General features: G+C 35.9%; 2 protein-coding genes and 1 pseudogene across 3 annotated transcripts; all 3 read right to left on the reverse strand.

The window, feature by feature from the left end:
* Window positions 1–1,352: 1,352 nt before the first annotated feature.
* On the reverse strand, window positions 1,353–7,731 carry LOC129571879 (glutamate receptor ionotropic, kainate 2-like). 2 transcript variants are annotated; one of them, XM_055451752.1, is made up of 20 exons: window positions 7,565–7,703; window positions 6,834–6,980; window positions 6,640–6,702; window positions 6,123–6,553; window positions 5,849–6,034; window positions 5,615–5,788; window positions 5,299–5,555; window positions 5,043–5,232; window positions 4,879–4,963; window positions 4,651–4,789; window positions 4,428–4,565; window positions 4,196–4,357; window positions 4,060–4,096; window positions 3,898–3,982; window positions 3,664–3,787; window positions 3,509–3,531; window positions 3,253–3,420; window positions 3,066–3,181; window positions 2,712–2,928; window positions 1,353–2,272 (listed from the first exon to the last, which is right to left on the reverse strand). In XM_055451752.1, exons 1-19 carry the CDS (start codon window positions 7,647–7,649, stop codon window positions 2,743–2,745), a joined length of 2,796 nt encoding a protein of 931 aa, XP_055307727.1. In that variant the 5' UTR covers window positions 7,650–7,703; the 3' UTR covers window positions 1,353–2,272; window positions 2,712–2,742. The 2 variants fall into 2 exon arrangements, with proteins under 2 accessions (XP_055307727.1, XP_055307726.1); XM_055451751.1 differs by having other exon boundaries at window positions 1,353–2,928; window positions 7,565–7,731.
* Window positions 7,732–8,009: 278 nt separating this feature from the next.
* On the reverse strand, window positions 8,010–8,849 carry LOC129571880 (uncharacterized). The gene is made up of 2 exons (XM_055451753.1): window positions 8,496–8,849; window positions 8,010–8,372 (listed from the first exon to the last, which is right to left on the reverse strand). Exons 1-2 carry the CDS (start codon window positions 8,712–8,714, stop codon window positions 8,169–8,171), a joined length of 423 nt encoding a protein of 140 aa, XP_055307728.1. The 5' UTR covers window positions 8,715–8,849; the 3' UTR covers window positions 8,010–8,168.
* Window positions 8,825–11,797, reverse strand: LOC129571878 (glutamate receptor ionotropic, kainate 2-like; annotated as a pseudogene).
* Window positions 11,798–17,764: the final 5,967 nt, after the last annotated feature.

The raw sequence follows: 17,764 nt of genomic DNA on the forward strand, positions 1-17,764 counted from the left end.
AAAAGTCAAAAGGGAAGCAAGTTAAATAGTATAATTAGAATAATCTGAATGAGCGCGCGTTCCCAATTAAATTTCCGAGGAAAAAATAGGCATTCCAATCATTCTAAAATTTAATAAAATCGATTCGATTTCAAGAAATTCGTGTGAGTTGGCAAAATAGTTCAAATTGAACTGAAAACCATACTGTTCTCAGGTGAAAAGTGATTCATACACAAATGTACCTTATTAACTAACTAGATTTAGCAAAATCCAATCTCATTATTTTGTGGAAATTAGATTTAATATTTTTTTAGAGTTTTTAAAATTTATTGCACTTACTCATTTCTCAAATCATAAGCTCTATTGTTTTCTTTTTATAAGCAACTTTGTTCAATACTTTTGAAAGGGTTTTTGACTTATGATTAAAAGATTTTGACATACAAATTAAATTATATATCGAAAAAAAGAAAACAATATATTTTTTCTCATTTCGTTGTTCCAACCATGAGATTTAACATTCAATTATAATTTACTGCGACTATTTTTCTCTTGATTAGTTGAATTGTGGAGAAAAAAATTCATGAATTGAGATATATTTGCAAATTTGACTCTGATTTGTAACGTCTACGCACGTCTACGTTTTAGACGTATTTTAAATGTGAGAGAAAAATAGAATGAATGATCAATCGAAATGTCATTTACCAGTCCGCATGAGATCCGGCCATTAAAAAAAAAGAAAGCATCACCGCAGTGCATCTATTTCGATGCGGCTTTATCGCTCAATGGAAGTATGGCTGGGTATCAGTTTTAGCTTTACCTCCGTTCTTATGCTGATAGCGAGATTACATTTGACACTTTGCGCAATTTCTGCAATTTTGAACGTGGGAGAGACGTGGTACGATTTTCATTAAAAAATCAGTGAATGATATGTGGATAGCCGATTCTATCGAGTGACCACGTTCTGCACAAATACTTATTTTTATTTTTCAAGTCATGTTTATGCATGGTGTGACGCATCTGAGCAACAACGATAACAACTAGATGATGACTTCGATTCATTGATTGAGACGCAAATCGCTTTGATTATGTCTTTTCCATTGATCAACAATTGATGCATATTTTTTTTCGTCATTTGTGCCTCGTATTTTTTTCTTCTAGTATCAAAACTCGTGTTTATTCTGTTGAATCAAAATCAAAGTGCATATTGTCAGGATCAAGCATGTGAATGTATCTGGAAAATATGTGTGTTTTTTTGTCATGAGTCACAAATACCCATTTTTCTGTTACTTTCAGGGATTGGGTTATGAATCATGCCGATTATTTGAGAGCACAAGCGAGCGCAAAAACGGGACAGAGAGAAATATACAAAATAGTTAAAAATTGAAGACAATTTTTATTTGATTCTAGGCAAACTACTTCTTATATGAAACAATAGATAAAATAATCAAAAAATTCAATTCATTGACCAAGTTAATTTGATATTAATCAATGAGAGAGAAAATTATTCCTGTTGTGCTGTGATTCCGGTGTGGTGCGCTTATGAATTGTTGTCGTACTTTATTTCTAGTGATTTCGTAAAGAAACTCTTTTTTTCTGTCTCGTTCGGGTTTTGATAGAAGCAGAGATAGATGTTTCGTGTGGGTATGATTTCAAGTAGTTCAATGAGTCAATGAGAGGAGTGAAGATAAAGAGAGAAGAAGAAGCGTCAGATCGTGGCTATGTTAATTTAACTGCAGCATTTGTTTGGTGCAATTAAGGATGTGCACAATGCACATCGTAGACCACCAAATGAGCATCCAATAAAGCGAATTTATTTTCGTTCGTTTCGATCCATCGAATATGTCGTTTTATAATTCGGTAGCCATACAACGTTGCAGTATTCAAGATGAGATTGAACCAATACATAGTATAGAGTTTTGTGAGTGAGAGAGGAAAGAGAAAATGACTTGCGCACAATTCAAACTAAACTAATTATTGACAAATCTGAGAATGACAATTGAAATTCAACTTCAAGTCTCTCTGTGTGAGTGCCTGATCTGATACATTTATATACACGAATCAGCTGGATGAAAACATTTAACAGAGAGAAAAAACCCAACACACAACGAATAACACGAGAATGTACGTGGGCATATCGGCCATTGTTCGTTGATAAAACCTCCTTTTATTTGATTTATTTATATGAAAAAGCCACCGAGAGTTCACAATGGGTGCTATTTAATCGTATTTACCGGTTGATACACCAGCAATTATAATTGTAGGGTGTTGAACAGATCGGTCATACAACCCTGAGCTTGAATAAATGGATGAGAAGAAAAAAATATCATTGAGATGGCAACACACAAATTGTTGACGGTGTATTATTCGATAATTTATGTTAATGTATCACGGTGATGACCACCGTATCAATTTTGTGCGAGCATTCATTAATAACTATCCCATCAAAAAATGAGATTGTCCGTCCGTCCGTGTATCCGCAACAAATTAATCTGCCCGTGAATTTTTGTCCGTCCGTCGTCTCTGTCCGTGTGAGTATTGAATCGACGGACAGACAAAAATTGTCCTTCCGGGGCAGTGCGTCCGTCCGCTCGTCCGGTCGTTGTCCGTTCGTCCGTCCGGGGCGTTATGACCGCCACCCATCAAATCAAAGCAATGTAAAATAATTGAATCGATGCAATGCAAAGCAGAATAAACCTAAGCAATTTACGGGAAATAAATCTAAACTATTCTACATTTGATCGAATTTCATTTATAACTTCCAAGTCAATAGCCATTGACTCCGTTTTGTTTTGCATTTTTGGTCGGACCCATTTGCATTTCATCGCCTCCATTTGAGCTGTTTGATCGTATTGAACTGCCAGCACTTGACATACGCGCAACTGGCTTACGATTTTCCCATACACTCACGGCGAATTTGAGCTCCTTCTTGAATGACTCATATGGAGTAATCTGGAAAGGGAAATAAGTCCAAAGAATTTTGGAATTTGTCAGTTCAAAACTCAGATTCGAATTTTACTAATAAATTGTTTTTAAAGCAAAATTAGTTATAAGTCGAAAAATGTGTCTCAATGTAGGACTATCGTTACCCGTTCATCAATCGAGGTGCGTCGGATGGACCAAATGAACTCTAGAATACCAACCAAAATAGATAGAAGTATACCAATAGCCAAAACCAAGAATACCCCGCCCACGTTGTCCATACCTAGATAATTCATTCCAAAAAAGTTTTGGGAATCAAATTTGATTCATGCGATGGAATCAATCATAACATACCAAGCTCGGGTGTATCAGATTGCTCTGAATCATCAGCTTCACAATCGATTTCATTGCCATTTTCATCCTTATCTTTAGTTTCCCACCATTTCGTTATAAGTTCTTGAATTGTTCCTTCTTCTTGCAAATGTAAAATTGCTTGACTAATTGCGGTACGATATGGTGAACCTATGAGAAGATTATTAGAAAAAGAAAAATCGGTATCATTTTAAGAAAACTTGGAAGTGCATTTCACAAAACTGAATCTTCAACTTACTAAGTGGCATTCCGATACCATACCTATGTCAGGAGGAAGAGAGAGAGAGAGGTAAACACACACATGAAAAAAATAAACCACAAAATAAAACAGCAAAAGCATGACTTGATAAAACAATATCTACGCATTTGCATGAAGTATTCAGCTATTCTTACTCTTTTGAGTCTAACAAGCCTCCAACTTGTGTCAGATTGCATTCACGGTGAACTTGATATTTAATGGGAGCTGATTCCATGAAGAAAGCATATCCGCGACTACTTCCTTTTACTCGTTCGACACCTGCAAAAATTCAAAACACGTGAAATTTGATTATTGAACCTTATCCAAGAATGGACTTTTTTAATGTTTTTTTTCCGACATTTAGAATAATTTTTCAATCATTCATTTACCTTCCTTATTGTCTTTTACAAACACACTTGGTTCAGCCTTTTCCATGACAGACCACATCTTTTGATAGGTGGAGTAATTTGAGTTCTGAAAATACCAAATACCAAATAGCGATTAAAAAAAAAACGTTCGTTCTCAAAATCAAATCGATGTTAATTAGGCACCTTGAAAAAAGCTTCCGTGCTGCCACCAGCTTGTAGCCTACAATTATGAATTATTAAGACAAAATAGTTACGAGAAATTAGGTCATTGTTGACTGGTATTTTTCTTTTGAATGCGATAGAAAGATGCTTGACTTACCCATATCGTATTTGATTTTGAGATGCCAAATCATCGACACTGCCAATACTTTCTTCCATTTGAATTTTGGTTAAGAAGGCAGCCAAATTAGCGGTATAAGAAGAAATGACAATGAGAGCGAAGAACCACCAGACAGCAGCAGCCATACGGGTCGGTATACCTCTGAAGATCGTACAAATAAAAATGTAAGCCACATTCATTAGGTAGAGCCATTGTGTCAAAAATATATTACTTGGGCAGAATATCACATCCTTGCTGCATAATAGAGCCTACCGTCAACCAAATACAGTTGTGCATGTTCCAAATATTTTCCAATTCTTCGGGATCTTCATCACAGGGATGTGGATTTTCCCAGTCATTCGCAGTCATTCTAGAAAATAATTGGAATTTCTTCATACAGAGAAAGTTGCGTAATTTCTTTTTCTGGTGATAAAATGAGGTGAAATATAGTTTACTTAGCCAGCAAGAATTCAGTGATTGAAATACATAAAAAAGCCGTAGCCACGTGAACCCAAACGTGCCTTGACAGTGGATCCATGAAAGAAAACAAACCAGCCTTCTCTTTGTGTGGTTTAGCATACAAAATACTGATTCCTGTTTCATCAAACACAAAAATACGACGAAAAATAGTTTTAGACGTAGGCCTTAACCGATCTACAATTTTAACGGTTTATATTGATCACCTAAAGTCATGAATGGGGTAGAAAAATCCATTACAGTTTTGCGTGAATGCGTCACAGTAATATCGCCAATGGCTAAGTCAGCTCTCTGAAATAGAAAAACAAATCAATTTCAAGTTCAAAATTAAATATTGGTCCAAGTTTTCGTATTGAAGTATTTTGCTTGCCTTATTGACAATTTCTCCAATAATCCCCGACCATTGACCAGTGGTTGGATCTTCTTTACCGTTTTCCATGTCGACAACTTTGATCTCATAGCTAAATCCACATTTGACAGCGATTGCTTTTATGAGCTCCGTTGCAAAACCTTCGTACAAATCATTGTCAGTCATATTTTGGCCAATGACAACATCGATCCTATAAAATGAATTCAAATATAAATGACACAAAGAAAACCGCAGAAAACCCAAAATGACAAAGTACTTTTTTCGTAGAAATGGCATTCCCTCGCGCAAGATCACTTTAAATACTTTCAACTTCATGGATATTGTGGTTTGCTCCTCGACATTGGTAAAGTTGCGCAGCAATGTGATGCCATATTTTGTGTCATAAAGAGCAATTTTTCGATAAGTATCGCCGGTATCGTTGTTACGTTGTAATTCAAGCACTTCAATGTAAAACATATCACGTAATCCGTCTGCATCGAATCGGATCTCTTCAGTCAGACCCGGAACAGTATTCTGAAAATGAGAAAAAAACGGATTAAGTTTCCATAATCAAGAATCAAAGGAATAGTTACTTGATCAATTTTATCGAGAACATCTCTGCCACTGGACGGCATTTCCTCATCTTCTTCCGGAAGAAAATTGTAACATGAAGTTGGACTCATATTGAACTGATCGATAAATGTAACATTGTCACCAAAAGCCTTCGAGAAAACCGTTACAGCGTCTTGAATCAGAGCAGCTTCCGTCTAAGACACATTTTTGTTCTAGAAAGTTTTCTTTATGAATTGGATTTGGAAATAGCTTACTGTCATCAGATTTGCATTGAAAATTGGTTTGTAGTATCGATTTCTCAAGAAAATCGGCTGCGTTTCGTATTCATAAACATCGGCTTTCGTTGGATTCAAAAGTCGAATGGTTGTTATGTTGGATTTTATATCAGACAGTGATGATAGATCTATTGTATGACCATCATTACCGAGTAGAAAGTAGCTCTGTAATAAAGAAAAACAAGATGTGGTATATTTCAATGAACATTTACATGTTCAAAAAAAAGAAAATAACTAATATTCCACTACGAACCACATATTCGTTTGTCATGCCAACTTTGATGCTTTGTTTCAGCACCGAATAACTATTATCCATCGTACAGTCAATGATGATCTGAACGATGCCCGATTTGGATATACTCTTAAGCAATGGCTGGTAGTCGTCCGTATCCGTGGGCAATTTATAGAATGACACCGATTGTTTACCACTGTTATCCACTCTCGAAAAATCATTGAATGTGTGCTGTAGCTTGGCCAAATTCAATTCAGAATCGTAAATGACAGCAATTTTCAGCCATCGAAAACTTTTTATTATCTCCATCAATGCTGCGGAATATCTTTTTGGATGGGGAAATAGGTTCCGTGTAAAGGAGTCAGTGCTGTTGAAGTCGTCAACATCGATCGGCTGCCAAATCGACGTGAAGTAGGGAATTTGTACCTTTTTGCATATTGATGATACGAGATCTAAAATTTGGTACAAAAAAAGGTGATTTTGATTCGGTTTTTATCATATACAAAAATGTGAAAAAATAAACTATTTCTCGACTTACTTGTGGTTTTTGGTGAATTTGGTCCAAAAATTGCAGCTACATTGCTTTCGACCATATCACAAACTGAAACACAATTTTCAGCATTACGGTTAACCAATCATTTTTATGTTGGAATGAAATCAAGCAGATAAAGTAAATAGCTGCTCATTGAGCAATGTTTAGTTCGAATTAGTTCTATTCCATCAAACACGTACCTGCTTTTTGCACTTTAAAGCTATCATTTATATCAACAGTAGTCACAGACGGTTGTAGTTTGACGTATTCACTAAACGTATTCATCAGTCGTGCTGCATTTTCAAAAGCATCCACCAAATGCTTGCTTTTTTCCGGAAAAATACCACCTGATCGAAAGAAAATAGCAAATTGAATCAGAACATTCATGAATGTTGCTTTGTTTGTGACACAAACGGAATTCCCCGTCGATTCATAAAATTTTCACAGCGTCAAGAGAGCAAAAATAAAAACATGATACGATGTTTTCACTAACGAGAACGTAAATGCGCGCGCGCGTTCAAAAAACACCGTTTGTTTTCAATACACAAAGTCACAGTAGTTTATTTTTAGTACACACTGTCGGCTCACACGTCGCCAAGCACGGAGAGTCACACGCGTTCGATCCAAACAATATTTACCACTCCAATTTTGCAGTAACGATTACTACACATTGCTCCGATTCTGCGCACTCTCGGCCGTTTTTCTCAATGTTCTTATTTTTAAGTTCGATTTTTCTAAAGATGTTCTTGATCGATCACTTTTGAATTTTGTTCGTAATTTCGAATGAAATTCTTATTTTCTTCAAATTGAAGCATGAATTTTCTTACTAAAACTTCGAAATTAATTTGGGTTGCAGTATCAAAGGTCAAAAATGCTCGCATGTGTAACACTTTTCACTTCAATCAACATTCCTTTTTTTCCTCAAACTTACCAATATTTATGGATTTATATTGCTGCGGTGTTACAAATCCGCAAATTTGTAAGAAAACTACGGAGAATGTGAGTGAAAACTTCATTTTTGAACGATTTTCACATTTTCTCTGCACAAAAAATAGGATGTGTATAATGGAACAGCCTGAAGTCGTTTGATGTCTGCAGTTGACTGTCAGCGATCACTGAAAATAAAAGCAATTTAGACTCGCTTATTCCAATTGGAGAACACTCACGCTTTTATTGGAAAGATGTTCGAATTTCCTGCAGCGCGACGAAAATAACACACAACCGAGCGCGTACGCGCTCATTTTTATAATCAGCTGTGTTTTTGTTATTGTTTTCTCTCAAACAAATGTAAAAGTTTATTTGCGATAAATGAAGCAAAACATATCAAAAGAAAACGTCGATATTCTTTCAAAACCACTTGTTATGACTCACACTCGGTTTATTTATTTAAACAGGGGATTTTTCACATAAATAGCTCACAATGATAGCGTTCGATATGGAAGTGAGCAAAATGAAATGAAAGATTTATTCGATATCCAACCGAGAATTAGAATCCATCTCGATTGATATGAAGATCAAGTGTTTACATTGTGAATCTAAACCCTATCAAGTTTTTCACTTTCCGCTGTTTTGAGCGATTCTTTGGAAATGGCTGATTTTAGCGAACGATCCGATTTTGATGATTGACTTGAACGAGACGAATCAGATCGTTCTTCAAGTCCTTTTCCCACTGGTTTTGTTGTTTGCCGTAGATCAATAACGAATTTCAATTCGCGAACCGAAGCTTCACATGGTGTAATCTAATGAATAAAAAAGATTCCTCGTCATTGAAAACGGGTTTTAGGCCAGAATAAAATTTGTATTTTTGCTAAAACTGAAAGAGTGTTCAAATTGTTTATGGTAAACAACCAAAAATAACGAACCGTTTCATCGATAGCAATTTGCCGAATGTTCCATATGAAATCGATGATACAAGCGATAACCGCAACCACCAGACCGCCTCCACGAACGAGAAATACACCACCAACATTATCTAATCTACTCAGGTGTATCTCCTCCACCTCCACTGTCATCACCACATTCACCGGCGCCTGGATTATTTTCAACCCACCACTTTTCTTTGAGTTGAAGCAATATTCCATTTTCTTGGAGTTTCAATATTGAGTGGCTGACGAGTGAAAAAAGGGCCGAAGAAAGTCTTTAAATGGACAGATTCCCTAAAATCTTTAACAAATCTAAAAAGGATGTAACGTCACTTACTGAACGGTAAAGCGATACCATAGCTACAAAAGAGAATAAAACGATGAGAATTACAATTCTCAATATTTCGACCGAATTTCAAATGGAATTTACATGAATATTTAGATACCGTACCCCTTGCTATCTAATTGTCCACCAACTTGAGTCAAATTGCAATTTTGCTGGGGAAAGTATTCAATTTGGCTGGATTCCATCAAGAATGCATACCCGCCCTTTGCTTTAAGAACGCGTTCGATCCCTTTTATGAAACCGAAGTCCAAACGAGAAAATCAAAATAAAAAAATTGAAAATTTTCTTTGGGAAAAGAATATATTGATTGAAGCTACAACCTTCTTTATTATCAGCGACAAATGGTGATGAGTCCATCGATTCCATAGCGCTCCACATGCGTTGGTACGTTGAAAAGTTGGAGTCTTTGAAAAATTGTAGTGCACTGCCTCCCAGCACGGCTCCATACTTAATTTTCGTTTGTTTCGCCAAATTTTCGGCGCTTTCAATTGAAACGCCCATTCTAGACATGGTCAAAAAAGCCGCCAAATTGGCTGTATACGACGAAATGATGATGAGAGCAAAGAAGAACCAAAAACTGAGTGCAATGAGAGTTGATGCGGCTTTCGGCAAAATATCACATCCTTGCTGCATAATAGAGGCTTACAGTCAACCAAATACAGTTGTGCATATTCCATATGTTCTCCAATTCTTTGGGATTTTCATCGCACGGGTGAGGATTTTCCCAATCATCAGCCGCCATTCTGTGATTATTAAAATAAAATCAGCACAAATCTACGAAATTAAAACCGGAGTAATTTCAAAACTACCTTGATAAAATTAAAAGTGCGACGGTCATAATCAAATAGGCTGTAGCTATATAAAGCCACACCTCCAATGACAATGGGTCCATGAAGGCGAAAAAATTCGGTGGCTCTGCTTCTGGTTTGGCATACAAAATACTTATTCCAATTTAAGAAAATTCGGATTGCAAATTGCAATTGAGTGAATTTGTGTGTAATATGTTAATTGATATAACAATCGAAATTTACCCAGTGTCATAAAAGGAGCGGAGAAGTCAACAGCTGATCTTCTCATGTATGTAATGGTCAAATCGCATATTGCCATATCAGCATTCTGAAAAGTTCAATCTGAGTTATTACAATTCATTCTTCTTCATTCATGTTGGATTTTCCGGCACTCACATGATCCAAGAGCTCTTTTATTAGACCATCCCATTTCTTTGTTTCCTTGTTATAAGAGCCATATTTATTGCCAGCCACCAAACGAAATTCATACTTGAAGCCCAAAATATTGGAAATGACATCATTAAGATCATACGCATATCCTTCGAGGCAATGATTTCCTTCGCAGGGAATCCTATCGTATTCTGGCCTAATCACAAACATGTTGTTTTATCAAAAAGTCAATTTAATATGTACCACACAACAAAATAACCATTATCAATGGTATCGTTTTATAATTTTATAATTGTGTAAAAAAAGAAGAATAGAAAACCCAATGACTTGCTTGATTCTCATGTAAGGCATTCCAGTGCGTGTTATTACAATCAAGGTTTTATTTTGCAATGATTGTGAAATTTTCAGTTCAACTTCTTCGGTTGTGCGTAGCATTGTAATCTTTTTATCGGGATCCCACGTTGCAATCTTCTTCAGGCCCTCCGCAAACGAATACTCAATAATTTCCAAGACAAAATAATTCCGCTCGAAGTTGTCGTTGAACTGTTTTCGGCTGGTTATCCCTTCATCCGTTTTCTAAAGTAAAAACCATTCAAGTATTCAAAATTTAAATTCAGGTCATTTCATATAATTTAAAAATACTTCATTCAGAATTTTCAGTATCATTTCGCCCTGTTCCCACTTTTTCGGCTCCTTGCAGTCCAGTTCAGGTAATTCAATTTCGGCATTCAGAGAGAAATCGCGTAGAGATGACGAAAATACTTTAACGGCATCGTGAATAAGAGCTGATTCAGTCTTCAAAAGTAAATAACAAGTTTCACTTTTAGTCTCACTCTCTTACGTATTTCAAGAATGAACTCATTTTAATTTTCTCGTCGAATAGCCAGTGCTTTCTTCCTTTTCCGACGCATCCTGTTTCCAGTCGTGTACAGCAGTTTCGGCATCAACGCTGCCCGGATCGATGATTCGAAATGTGGTGATATTGGCGTGGTTGCCTTCGATTTCAAAGAAATCAATCGTATGCGTATCGAGTGTTGTAATGATATAATTTTGGTACTCTTCGAGTAATTTGACTTTTTTCGCCTGTGCCAAAATGGGTATCACTCTATCCAAGCTGCAATCCAAGATGATTCTCGTTTCACCGTATTTCGCAATCTCTTTTAGCATTGGCATTTGATCTTCGTTTTCGTCCAGCTGGCGTATCATAACCGGACCAACTGTAGTGTCATGATACTGTAGAACATCATGCAGTCGCATCAAAGCATAATTATCCTCATAAATCAAGGTGAATGAAGTCCAATCATAGTCTTTCACTAGGTCGGACAAAGCACGAGAGAAAATGCTTGGACTTGGGAGCAAATTTCGCGTGAACTGACGAAATGGCCGTTTGAATGCCGGTAACTCAGGCGTCCATTGGTTCATAAAATGCGGAACACCAAACTCATTTGCCATTGATGCCACGATACCAGTATGTTTAAATTGCCCACTTGATGATGCAAATATTGCAGCTACACCTTCCGAGAACATCGAACACACTTTGCGAAGTAAAACGAAGAAATTGACATTATATTACGCAAAATGTCATGCTAAAAGTATTCACTAAAAACATAATGAAAATAATGTTTCGAAAACAAACAAAACGTTGCACTGCACGATCATGTGATTAATCATGAACGAAATTTAAATGCACAATTGCGACAACGGGTTCAACTTGCATTCGTAAGAGTTTAGTTGGCTGTGGGCCAAATGGAGAGCGATCACTCAATCCATCAGACGGATTTAGCCTAGTGTCGAAAGAAGGCACTCAAATGAGATTTATGTATGAGATATTGAATCGAAACTATTATTAGGAATTAATACCAAAAAATACATGCTGAAGAGCTATGAAGAAAGTAAACTGATTTGCAATGTGAAAATGTATGTTTTTTATTATGAAAATTTCGATTTTTCTACAATACAACTATGATTTTATCTATTTGCTTTGACGTACCAGCCTCCTCAGCTTCATACGTATATGTGGCATCAATATTTTTAATGATGGGAATCAGATTGAATTTTGCACCGTACGTATTTTCACGGAACACCGCATGCTTAAATGCAACTTCAGCTTCCCCATTTTCTTTATCGGAAATTGCACCTAAGATCGATTGATTATTATTAAGCACATTTATTATTTCACCACAGATTAATTAACTTTATAGATCGAGCGCACAAAACTGAGCGTAAAAATTGCGTAATTTCACTTATTAAAAGGAATTTCTCACCAATTGGAACTTCGATTCGTGAATACACTGTTTTTAGTAAGAGGAAATAAACGAAAATCCACTTCAAAATACACATTTTACCATAATATTCCGAAAATCGTCAATAAATTCAAACCGAATATCCGATCATTAACCACATTTTAAAAACGAAGCACTAGAAAATTAATTTTATTGCACTCAAATCCCGGCCAATTGTGTCTGATCGACACGGAAAAACGTTCGCATTGGACTGTTTCGCACATGATGTACGCAAACAGTAAACTTTAATTAGGGACTGTAATTCGTTTATTTTGGATCTAAAAATATTTTGTCGCCTAACGACATCCAAATAAACCACAGTTCGGTGGTGCTTTTGAAGGCACAGCATGAGAAAGAACGTTTTTTTTAAACATAAAATATTGTTCATGCCTTTTTTATGTAATTGGCGGTGTAATTTCTGGTAAATTGAAGGAAAAAAAGACAAAAAACATATAAATGACCTCTTAAATATCTGAAAAAAATTAAAATATATTTTAAAAATGAAAACAAATGACTGAGACCTCATTCAAGTATAAAAGCGATTAACGAGCGGATGAAAAAGAAACGTGTCGTCTCCATTCAAAAGTTCTATCGGAGTTCATCCATATATTTCTCCACTACATGTGTGTGCAAAATAGGTAAATGCGAATGTTTTTTCGTGTCGATCACACTCATGAATTAGAGTGGCCGGGATTCGAATACAATATGGATTTTATCAAAAGCTGACCGAGCACATAGTTGATATTGGCTCATTACGGATCCTCCTTTAAAATTTACAAATCGCCAATAAAAATCACAAAACGACAAAAAAATTCAACAAAATCGACAACAAATCGAAATAAAATATAACAAAACAATCAATAAAATTAACATTACGTCCAATGAAATTGCCAGATTGAGAAAATAATTTTGACAATATAGGCAATAGAATTACCAAATTAGAAAATAAATCTGACAAAATGGGTATAAAATTGACATTTTTTGCAATAAATAAATAGTCTTACCTCCGTAAGACGAACTTTTCCGCACCGTTTTCATAGCGTTCAGCTTTTATTCAGACTTTGCCTAGGAAATTTATAAGAATTTTTAGAAAAAAAACAACAGTACGTTCATGTTTTTTATGGAAAATTGTATTATGATTCCGAGAATCTTGATGTTGGGTATTCAAATGAAATGAAATGAAACGTCTGATTGTCTTTATTGTCGTCTGAAAACTTTATTCTACTCTCTTTCAAAAATGCAAAATAATCAAGTATTGAAAAAACTGAACTTTAATCGAAGAACTGCAAATCAGTCAAATATTTGGAGAATGAACTTTGATTTTAATTGAATAAAAAAATGTGGACGGAAATAATAAGCAATCTCGACAAAATGTTTACTAAGCAAGTTGAATGAACTGATTTTTTTGTTTCTTTTTTGATGAAATTAGACAAAAGTTACCAAATCGAAATCAATTGGTCATTATTGCGATGCAACATGAAAACAAGTATCCAAACACTTTAACAAAAACAATAATGTGGACGGAAATAATAAGCAATCTCGACAAAATGTTTACTAAGCAAGTTGAATGAACTGATTTTTTTGTTTCTTTTTTGATGAAATTAGACAAAAGTTACCAAATCGAAATCAATTGGTCATTATTGCGATGCAACATGAAAACAAGTATCCAAACACTTTAACAAAAACAATAATGTGTGTATTATTTATTGTGGAAACAGCTGTAGTTCATTTGTTTCGTATATTCTTTTGATGTGGTTTCGTAGTTCGCTAGTCTTTTTTAAATTGTCTGTTTCGTGCTGATTGATTTTTAGATGGTATGTTGCAGGGTTGTGTCCCAAAATGATGGTTGTGGCGTATGAAATCGAGAAAATGCCACAGGAACATCCATCTGGTTGCAACGTTGCCGGTTCGATGAATTGATACTGTGCTCCGGGGTACAGGCGAGTGAGGATGTTTCGTTGATATACGTCCAATCTTTTGCCATGATTGCCCTCCCCGTGTAGACTGTATAGTGAACTGTGGTGTAATGGCCAAGAAAGCCGGCCCGGTCGCTGATATGTTATTTGCAGATTTCTCGTTCGGTTAGAAGTCGTTTGTATCGCTCTTGTTTTTGTCCATAGCAGACTGGATGCATATTGAATAATATGGTTCTGTTTGCGTTCACCAAATTTATAATGAACATTTTGATTGTCAAATCATCCAACAATTTGATTTGTGATTGATTCTAGATCTGTATTCTTTGTAGTTTCACACAAGTCTCCGATTTCGTAGTAAAATCCATCCTCTTCCAACTCGGGAAAATCCACATTGTTGAGAATAAATGAGACTTCAGAGACGCATCAATTCACCATTTTCAATCACATTCGCTATCAGAATCACTATTCAATACCGATTGGATACGAAAAAAAGGTGGGTTAGCGGGTTCTAGGTTGTTCCTGCGCCCCTATTATTTTGTTGAAATAAATTGAGTGGTAGTGATAAAATCTACCTGGGAGCCTATTTCAGGTACCTCCCGAACAAAAGTTCGATTTTTCAAGGAATTTTGAACTAACATACCGATTTAATACCAAAAAGGTGGGTTGGCGGGTGCTAGGTTGTTCCTGGGCCCCTATTATTTTGATCAAATAAATCGATTGGAAGTGATAAAGTCCAGCTGGGGAGCCCATTTTGGGTACCTCCCGAACAAAAGTTCGATTTTTCAAGGAATTTTAAACTAACATACCGATTTAATACCAAAAAGGTGGGTTCCTGGCCCCTATTATTTTGATAAAATAAATCGGGTGGGCATGATAAAACCCACCTGGGTAGCCTATTTTGGGTACCTCCCGAACAAAAGTTCGATTCTTTGAAGGTTTTTCATAGGCTAGGTATCCTAGGGTACATCTGAGGTGGCTGGAAATTTAATGGTTTCCAAGTCTAACGAAGCACAAACGTTTGGTACTTGCAGAATTTCGTTTCCTATTCTGGTATTTGAGCAATCGTGCTAACAAATTTTTGCGTACAGCGTACAGCGCTTAACATAGCAGTTAACATAGCAAAATAACCACTGTATCGTGCTTTTTGGTGTCGAAAATGGATAGAAAAATGGTTTTTCGGGGTACCTAGGTTTTAGAGTGATTACAATACTTTTACTCACGACATGGGCGTGCGAAAAATTAATTTGACGTAAATTTATTTATCGACCATTCCACACGAAATCGACCAAGAATTGGATCGACCCTCTCCGAATTGGCTGAAAATTTTCTTGGAGTCTTATTTTCGGTAGAAAATGAGAAAACCAAAATCTTAGGCTTGTAAGTGGCTTACATTTTTGAGTAGTTTTCCCTAGTTAGTTTTCAGTTGGCGCAAACCCTTTTTTTCGATTTTTTCAATTTTTCGAAAAATGTACACTGGGTGAACTCTAAAATGTAGGCCACTTACAGGCCTAAGATTTTGGTTTTCTCATTTTCTACCGAAAATAAGACAACAAGCAAATTTTCAGCCAATTCGAAGAGGGTCGATCCAATTCTTGGTCGATTTCGACTCCTCCTCGGAGTTACACTCCCTGGTATTCCGTTATATAATACTATTCCGTTAGCATCCTATATGCCCGGTACATTAAATGCGCATGAATATAAGTATCCAGAAGAAGGTTGGTACGAGTGCCAAATTCGGCGCTTCAAAAGTAAGTCTAATATTGATGAAAATTGTTAGGAAAATTTAGAAGAAAATAATTAATCCATTTTTTTCTACATTTTTTTAAAAGTAATTTACGACAATTTATTTTCCTTTTTTCCAGTGAGTTATGCTGATGCACTTGCGTATAAAAATAAACGTCGAAGCATTCCACCAGCAGTCTATAATCAGAAAACAATTACTTGTACCTCGCGCTAAAAATTCAAACCAACGTTCGAAACTTGACACATTTTTCGGGCATGCTTCATCTTCGGGATCCACACAAAGTCAACAAACATTTGATAATTTGCTCACGTTCCAACAACAACAACAACAGCAACATGCATTACCTAGCACATCGGGTAGTTTAGGTAGCAGCTCATTAGACAGCACAGGTAATAGTTATAATTAATATCAAGTGTTTATTTGTTAGATTTAAAACGGTAAAAATGAACGGTTACCGCCTAACAACATAAGGAAAATGTATCCGGTTCCACTCGGTTCCATCTTTGACATTCATGGTCACCGAGTGAAACCATATACGTTTTCCTCATATAGTCAGGCGGTAACCGTTCATTTTTACTGTTTTAAATCTATGGCTGTCGCTTAATTATATGCAGTAAAAATGCTCGGGTAATGTCTCGAATGAATCAGGTTCAATGCGTTTTGTTGTACACTATAATGTCTATAGATTGTACACTAGACTGCTTCAAAAAAAAAAGTTGTCCCTCATCTGGAATGTCCGGCCAGTTTCGAAAAATATACCTCAAAAAAATAGATTCTGTCTAAAAAAATGACATGGGTACCATATAAAAAACCATAGCAAGCCCCACATCAAAATTTTCATGACAGTATTTTTGGAAGCCATTTTAGATCGCAACATTTCAACCAATTTCATTATCCCAGCTAATTTTCGGCGAAAACTGATGATGAGGTTTTGTCGGGCTCGTCAATATCTAGAACTTTTACCAAGACATCAGCCCTTTGAAAGGCCTTCTGGGCCAGTTACAGTGTAAAATGACCAGAAAAATGACAATTTTTCGGCATTTTTTGCATTTTTCGCTTTACTGGTCACCCAGGCGGTGGACTTTTGTTCAGTTTTCGACTTGTGTCGTGTAGCCAGCAGCCGTATGAACAATTTGGCACTTCTCAGATTGCAATTTGGATGGAATTTAGTGCTGCTTGATTCACACATATAAGACAAATTTCAGGCCAAAATGAGCAAATCACAAACATGTGCTTCGATTTGACAAATAAAAGCAAGCGATTTCTACCAGTTCTGCCTTTGAACATCTAGTATGATCCCTTACGAACATTTTGGGTACTTACATGACCAAATCGAGTGATGTTTTCACATATTTCTGGCCTCATATTCGATTTCAACTCCCAAAAAATCGACTTTTGATCAAAAATCCTTAAGTATAGGCTTTTTTGGGATGGTGTCTTGGTGCAATGTTATTTTTTCTCGAAAATATGAAGAGTCTACCCAGACAAAAACTCTCAAAATTGACTTTTTAAGGTACCTCCCGAACAAAATATACGTTTTTCATGGATTTTACTATAAAAATATCAATTTTTGTTCGGAAGGTTCCCCAAAAATACACTTTTTGGATGAGTTTCTTAGTACAAAGTTATTTTTTTCGGGAAATATTGGAAATCTACTCACAAAGAATCTCTTATGAATGATTTTCGGGGTATCTCTCGAACAAAAAATGATATTTCATAGAAAAATGCATGAAAAACGTAACTTTTGTTCGGGAGGTACCTTAAAAAGTCAATTTTGAGAGTTTTTGTCTGGGTAGACTCCCC

The sequence above is a fragment of the Sitodiplosis mosellana genome, unplaced genomic scaffold (genome assembly GCF_009176505.1).
Source record: "Sitodiplosis mosellana isolate CC-2019 unplaced genomic scaffold, AAFC_SMos_1.0 Smas_scaffold_3613, whole genome shotgun sequence".
NCBI classification, from domain to species: Eukaryota; Metazoa; Arthropoda; class Insecta; order Diptera; family Cecidomyiidae; genus Sitodiplosis; species Sitodiplosis mosellana.

Excerpts from the sequence above, each read along its gene's own strand:
- LOC129571880 (XM_055451753.1), bottom strand. The coding sequence starts at position 8,714 with ATGGAATATTGCTTCAACTCAAAGAAAAGTGGTGGGTTGAAAATAATC. Across the intron at positions 8,373-8,495 it reads AAATTGCTATCGATGAAACG|ATTACACCATGTGAAGCTTC; the intron begins GTTCGTTATTTT and ends TTTATTCATTAG.
- LOC129571879 (XM_055451751.1), bottom strand. The coding sequence starts at position 7,649 with ATGAAGTTTTCACTCACATTCTCCGTAGTTTTCTTACAAATTTGCGGA. Across the intron at positions 5,233-5,298 it reads ATGCCATTTCTACGAAAAAA|GATCGATGTTGTCATTGGCC; the intron begins GTACTTTGTCAT and ends TTCATTTTATAG. Across the intron at positions 3,983-4,059 it reads GCACGGAAGCTTTTTTCAAG|AACTCAAATTACTCCACCTA; the intron begins GTGCCTAATTAA and ends TGGTATTTTCAG.